This window comes from Mandrillus leucophaeus, unplaced genomic scaffold (genome assembly GCF_000951045.1).
Source record: "Mandrillus leucophaeus isolate KB7577 unplaced genomic scaffold, Mleu.le_1.0 Scaffold25, whole genome shotgun sequence".
In the NCBI taxonomy this organism is placed as follows: domain Eukaryota; kingdom Metazoa; phylum Chordata; class Mammalia; order Primates; family Cercopithecidae; genus Mandrillus; species Mandrillus leucophaeus.
Genome location: NW_012102587.1, coordinates 4047216 through 4054668, shown reverse-complemented (window position 1 = coordinate 4054668; position 7453 = coordinate 4047216). Strand labels below are relative to the sequence as shown.

The window sequence follows — 7453 nt, the reverse complement described above, 5'->3', positions numbered from 1 at the left end:
AATGGCAATGGTACCACCTCCCTTCTTGCCAGCCAACCAGTAGAAAATAGCCTTCTCAGATCAGACACACCCTCGCTTTAACGCCCAGCCCACTTTCCATTAATCTACTTTTAAAAATAAAGGAGACACAACTTTCTAGCAAGTGATATGAAGAAAGAAAAGAATATTGGGGGACATATACTAAAACTGCCACAAAAAAGCCACTTGAAAGGCAAACAATCACAGAATGAAATTTCTCCTAAGGTGAGAGTGGAGGCTGTCACCATACACTCCACAGTTAGGTCTTTGTTAAAAGACTGGATGATTCATAAAGGTTTAAGTTGGTGTGTTTCCAAAATAAAAATAAAAGGAGATACTCTACTAAAAGGGTGAAGTGTAAATACGATAATTTGTATTTAAAATATATACTATTTAAAATTCATTAGAGTTGTGCCCTGATTTCATAATAAAGTATGAGATATTTAAATACATCTTATGAAAATGTAATCACATGAGGTCAACAGCTTACAGCATTTACTCTCTGTTCCCAATCATGCTTGTCATCAGATAGTATTTCCCTAATTTTGTTTATGGATTCCTCAAGGTCTCGGCTGGAATAAATCTGTAAGCAAAATTAATTTACAATCAATATAAAAACATGCAGAATAAACAGATTACTTCTTAATTACATGAAGTCAAGACCATTTAGTAAAAGAAATTATTTAATTTTTAAGAAACACCTATGAGAAAATATCTGCAGTTTTGTCTATAATGAGGATCTTTCTCACTATAAATGTGCACCCACAAGATTTGCTGCCATATGTGAACAACCCTGCCTCAAACGTAGCTTTACTATCAACTTAACAGGTGATTTCATGTACAAAGAGAAACAAGCCTAACGGGAAACAGTCAGTGATGCCTAAGTCATTTCTTACTCTTAGTATTATTTATAACATGACACTATACCTATAATTTTAAAGACTTTCAAATGTACACTCTCATTTATCTCCACATCTTACTTAGAAAACAGGTAGGGTATAGGGTATAATCAATCTGGATGTATGCTGGGAAGGTCAGGTCAAGTACTTAAGGATGAACCTGAACCCAAGATTGTTTTTTTGTTTGTTTTTTTTAAGAGACTGGGTCTCACTCCGTCGCCCAGGATGGAGTGCAGTGGCGCAATCTCAGCTCACAACAAACTTCACCTCCCGGGTTCAAGGGAGCCTCCCAGCTCACTCTCCTGAGCAGCTAGAACTACAGGCATCTGCCACCACAGATGATTTTTGTATCTTTTGTACAGATGAGGTTCTGTCATGTTGCCCAGGCCACTGAGATTCTTGTTACCTGCTTTATACACATACGGCAACAAAGGTGGCAAAGAGAGTTGTACATAACAGACTAGTAAGTGCCACAGGAATCCAGAGCACAGACAGCCGGTGTAGGCTGAGGAAAAGTATTAGTCTCAACCAGCAATAGATGATACTAAGGCACAAAGCAGTCAAAAACTTGTGGCTGTATCCCAATTTTTATAAATAATCTTTGTTTCATCTGTTAGGTATTTAAAGTGAAGCATCAAACAAGGTATAAACTAAGCTCTTATTAAATCATTCTCTGTAACTTTTCAGACACCAAAATCCTTCAAATTTATGAATTTTTCTAAAAAAAAAAATCCCTAAATAAATATGCCTTTTTTATTTTCTAATTGAGCATCACCTATTTCTTTCTCTTTTATGTGACCTGATCCATAAACTTAATAATAGAGCAACCAATGTCTTTCCTGTTCTTACTGAAAGATCATCTTGGGCCTTGACTTTTGCTCCAACATTTTCTAGTCTGCACCTCAGATCTCCTGTAGTGTTGACAGTTAAAATTACCTGACCTAGTAAAGAACATTACACAGGCATACTTGAAAAATACAATGTGAAGAAAGTCTACCCTTGTTTGTAATCATACTCAAACATCCTCACTGACCTGTACTACAGGTACATCATCAAATGCTTTAATAAAATCCTCTTCATCCACAGCACCAGCTCCTTCTTTTGCAGCTGTAAAAAAGAATTTCAAAAACTATGAAACAATGTCTACAACACATACACTGAAGAAGTCTAAACATACACAATCAAAATTCTGTTTCGGAAGATTCAGAACTATTTTTTAGAAAGGCTTCATGTAACTTTGGAGTGTCATGAAATTGACAAACATTACTGACTTCATATCCAGATGGAATATAGTAATTCTAGAATGCTATATACATTAGCTTAAGGTCACTTAGACTACCTGTTTAAGAAGGGAGGGTATGGTTTTAAAGGGTTTAGATATTGTATTAATATACAAGTCTTTTGAAAGATTCCTAATAAATGGATCAAGCAGAAAATTTAATTCTTCAGGGAATAACTTAAACTGTAATTACTAGGAATTCAGCATTACAAATTTGTGACTATTCAAACCAGTCCTAAATAATTTCAGTTTTATTTAACTTTATATTAGTTTGAAAACATTTCTATTTCCTTGAACTCATGATAACTGTCATTTTTTTCATTTAAGAATCAGTTACAAGTTTCTCCTACAAAGTTATCCTAAGATGCTTTGTATACTTAAAAGTATGTGAAGAAAGTATTTCTTTTTGCTAATCTGAGCTCCCTTTTATGCATGAAAATCAAGTGATGCTTTATCAGACTTTTTCACATTTTAAAAACTGGTGTCCATAGTCATCTTCATAACCCCCATTAATGATTTACATGGATTAGTCTGATTGCTTTTCTAAGACTTTCTTACCACACATGTATCTGGTGTTCGGGGTCCTGATAATTATCCAGACAGAAAGGAGCTTTAAAGACAATCCCAGGTAGCAGTAAATGTGTGTCATCACTCTTGCTGAAGATCACTCACACCGCGGAAAAGCTAACTACTCTAAAGGCCAATAGTTACTCACTGTGATGTGGTGCTCTGTGTCTGTTTTAGCATAAAAACTGGATCCCATTGAGCAGATAGGCCCTGAATGCCTCCTTTGCATGAGGCCCTCCACCATGTACCCACACATACCAAAGAGGACTCAGAGGCCAACAACAGTCCCTGAGCCTAGGGTATCTGATGAGGAGGAGCAAACCAGGAAATTCATGACTATGGTTTTAAACAACATGGAAAAAAGGATAAGTGCAGGGCTGAAGGGAAAACCGAGCTGATATGTGCATAATCTACACAGCAGGGACCTCTGGAAAGGGTATGGACGCGGGATGGGAAGGAAAGCACCAGTCTAATAATTTTCTAAGCCTTGTTTGTGCAACGGAAAATTACCCAAGAATAGACCAAGAAAAAAGAAAGATTGTTCAGGCATTAAAAGGAACAAAGTATTGATATATGCTACAAGGTAGATGAAACACTGAAAACATTCCCTTTAAAATGGCTAATTTTATGTTATGTGAATTTAAAATCAGTAACAAAAAGTAAAATGTTTTAAAATACACCAAAAAAATGATTAGAAAGAACTGGAAATAAGTACAATTAACATTCCTACAGCTCCTCTATCACAGATGCTGGGGTCAGGAGGCAGAGTGGTCCCATGCTGGTCTGGGTCAAGATACCAATATTCTAGGGCCAGTTCAGAATTCAGGAGAGGCCATCAGGAGACAGCATTTTAATGCTAATCATGAGTATAGCTTTCATTTGGTCCTTTCGGCTTCATCTTTTTTGGCTCATGGGATTCCCCATCCACCACTATCCCCACCACCACCAAGAGCGCAAAAGCTAAAGCCATCAGTGAAAATGGTTCTAAAAGCAGCAGCTACACAATTTTTCTGAGGTAAATTTCGGAAGGAATTTGCATGTAAATGTGAAACTTGACAGAAAATGAGAGTTGTATATAACAACTAAACTGTCTACATTAGGAGTGAAAGGAAGAATTTATGGAAGAAATCTCCTACAACTTATTTAATGCAACATCCTTACTGGTCTCACAAGGAACCACGTTACTTATAAGAACAAAATGTATTTTATCTTATTTATTTTTATTCCCAGCTTTTAAGTTCAGGGGTACATGTGTAGGATGTGCAGGTTTGTTACATAGGTAAACGTGTGCCATGGTGGTTTGCTGCACAGATCACCCCATCACTAGGTATTAAGACCAGCACATTAGCTATTCTTCCTGATGTTCTCCCTCCTCCTACCCCAAACCCTGCAACAGGTCCCAGTGTGTGTTTTCCCCACCCATGTGTCCATGTGTTCTCATCATTCAGCTCCCACTTATAAGTGACAACATGCAGTATTTGGTTTTCTGTTCCTGCGTTAAACTGCTGAGGATAACAGCTTCCACCTCCATCCATGTCCCAGCAAAGGACATGATCTTGTTCCTTTTTATGAATGCATAGTATTCCATGGTATATATGTACAACATTTTCTTTACCCAGTCTTAATGGGCATTTAGGTTGACTCCAGGTCTTTGCTATTGTGAATAGTGCTGGGATGAACATATGCACACATGTATCTTTGTAACAGAATGATTTACATTCCTTTGGATATATACCCAGTAATGGGACTACTGGGTCAAATGGCATTTCTGCCTCTAGGTCTTTGAGGAACTGACACAGTCTCTTCCACAGTGGTTGAACTAATTTACACTCCCAGCAACAGGGTAAAAGCACTCCTTTTTCTCCACAACCTCGCCAGCATCTACTGTTTTTCTGACTTTTTAATAATAGCCATTCTGACTGGTGTGAGATGGTATCTCACTGTGATTTGCATTTCTCTAATAATCAGTGATGTCGAGCTTTTTTTCATGCGTTTGCTGGCCGCATGTTCGTCTTCTTTTCCTACTTTTTCTTTGCCCACTTTTTAACGGGGTTGTTTTTTCTTGTAAATTTAAGTTCCTTGTAGATTCTGAATGTTAGGCCTTTGTCAGATGGATAGATTGCAAAAATTTTCTCCCATTCTGTAGGTTGTGTGTTTGCTCTGATAGTTTATTTTGCTGTGCAGAAGCTCTTTAGTTAAATTAGGTCCATTTGTCAAATTTTGCTTTCATTGCAATTGCTTTTGGCGTCTTTGTCATGAAATCTTTGCTCATGCCTATGTCCTAAATGGTATTGCCTAGATCTTCTTCTAGGGTTTTACAGTTTGAGTTAAATTTTAACTCTTTCATCCATCTTGAGTTGATTTTTGTATAGTGTGTAAGGAGAAGGTCCAGTTTCAATTTTCTGCATACGGCTACCCAGTTCTCCCAGCACCATTTATTAAACAGGGAATTCTTTCCCCATTGCTTGTTTTTATCAGGTTTGTTGAAGATCAGATGGTTGTAGTCGTGGGGTCTTTATTTCTGGGTTCTCTATTCTATTCCATTGGTCTGTGTGTCTGTTCTTGTACCAGTACCACGCTGTTTTGGTTAGGGGTAGCCTTATAGTATAAAGTTGGATAGCGTGATGCCTCCAGCTTTGTTCTTTTTGCTTAGGATTGTCTTGGCTATATGAGCTCTTATTTGGTTCCATATGGATTTTAAGATAGTTTCTTCTAATTCTGTGAAGAATGTCAATGTTAGTTTAATGGGAATAGCTTGAATCTATAAATTGCTTTGGGCAGTATGGCCATTTTCATAATATTAATTCTTCCTATCCATGAGCACGGACTGTTTTTCCATTTGTTTGTATCGTCTCTGATTTCTCTGAGCAGTGTTTTGTAGTGCTCCGTGAGGAAGTCCTTCACTTCCCTTGTTAGCTGTATTCCTAGGTATTTTATTCTTTTCGTGGCAATTGTGAATGGGAATTCATTCACGATTTGGCTCTCTGCTTGCCTGGTGTTGATGTATAGGAATGCTAGCGATATTTGCACATTGATTTTGTATCCTGACACTTTGCTGAAGTTGCTTATCAGCTTAAGAAGATTTGGGCTGAGACAATGGGGTTTTCTAGATACAGGATCATGTCATCTGCAAATAAAGATAGTTTGACTTCCTCTCTTCCTATGTGAATACCCTAACCCTAACCCCAACCCCGTGCTCCTTTAGCTCAGTGAAGTTCATTATTATCCACATTCTGAGGCCTACTTCTGTCATTTCAGCCATCTCAGTCTCAGCCTAGTTCTGAGCCCTTGCTAGAGAGGGGTTGCAGTTACCTGAAGGAAAAGATGTTTCAGCGCTTTTGTGTTGATTCTTTCTCATCTTTGTGGGCTTATCTACCTTTGATCTTTGAGGTTGTGGTCCATTGGATGGGGTTTTTTGTGGTTGCTGTTTTCTGTTTGTTTTTCTTTTAACAGTCTGGTCACTCTTCTGTGGAGCTGCTGCTACCCAGCTTTCTACAGATTGTCTTTGAGGTCTTGAGCTCTGCCCTCCCTGCATGAAGAGCCCGCAGTCCAGGTAGAGAAATACGGGCCTTCCACTCCCACAGAGCTACCTCCCGCTGGCCCAGCTCCACTTCACGCTACCATCCAACAGACACACCAACAGCTGCCACCTCACCATGGCTCACCGGGAACTGGAGCAGAGGTGGCTGTCTCCACCACCCACAGCCCGACCTGCATGCGGAGCATGCACACACGCCCCAATACCTAGGGGCCAGTCCACAAGATGTATTTTAAAGACAGGAGTTACAGTGTGACTTCTGGATTATTCTCAGTCTTGTTAAACAGAAATTGTCTAAAACACCCCTAGTGGTTTCAGGCATTACTGGATCCAGATAACTAAACAATGCGATGAGGGTGCACTCTTGCTTTTATCTCGGAGCTATGCTTTCCTCTGTGCTAGTTTCCTTCTTCTATAGGCTCTGCCTTAGCAGAATGTGGCAAAAGTCAACACAGTAGCTCAAATTTACAACTTACCAGCTAATCAGCATCAGTACTGCAATGCTAATTCAATTAAAGAATAGCAGGCAGAAACCTGCTGCATACGGGGACTGTATCACTTCTGAGGGCCACCACAGGCAAGTACTTGCATCTCTGGCTTGAAAAGCTGGCATAGCTGACCCTAGAACGCCACACAGAGCTTAGACTAACCTGAAGACTTGGATCCCAGGGTGGATGAACCAAGCCGGCGGGTGGTTCCCATTCCAACGTTTCTCCGAGAACTTGGTGGAGCCTTGGATGACGTAGAACTAGCAGAGGAAGGTCTGTTACCATCCACAGAATCTTCATCATCGAAATTTTTATCTGAACAGTAAGCACAGAAACCAATGTTTTTTAAAAAACAAAAACTACACACACACACACACACACACTTTTGCATACTTTTGCATACTCTTTTGGAGTCTGAGGTGCCCCTCTAGGGTCTGGAAAGCCTTAGGTTAAGCCCAGAATGAAGCTACAAAGATCATACTTGCTTTCACATACCCAGAATACTTTTGCACTCAAATTTTGAAAAATAGAACAAATAAAAAGAAGAAAACAATCTCTCATAAAACCACCACCTAGAAACAGTTATTTTCACATTCTGGGACATTTCTGACCATCCATGCTTTTTTTTTTTTCTTTAAGATAAAGGGTCTCACTGTCACTCAAT

At 39.0% G+C, this 7453-nt stretch overlaps 1 protein-coding gene across 6 annotated transcripts in view; it reads right to left on the bottom strand.

The window, feature by feature from the left end:
- Nucleotides 1-7453, bottom strand: part of CLASP1 (cytoplasmic linker associated protein 1) — a 333527-nt gene that overhangs the window by 119771 nt on the left and 206303 nt on the right. For all 6 annotated transcript variants that reach the window (XM_011983419.1, XM_011983418.1, XM_011983417.1 and 3 more), the window contains 3 exons: nucleotides 6952-7104; nucleotides 1951-2024; nucleotides 509-601 (listed from right to left, as the gene is read on the bottom strand). In XM_011983419.1, coding sequence (XP_011838809.1) covers nucleotides 509-601; nucleotides 1951-2024; nucleotides 6952-7104 — 320 coding nt within the window. The remainder of the gene's footprint in view (nucleotides 1-508; nucleotides 602-1950; nucleotides 2025-6951; nucleotides 7105-7453) is intronic.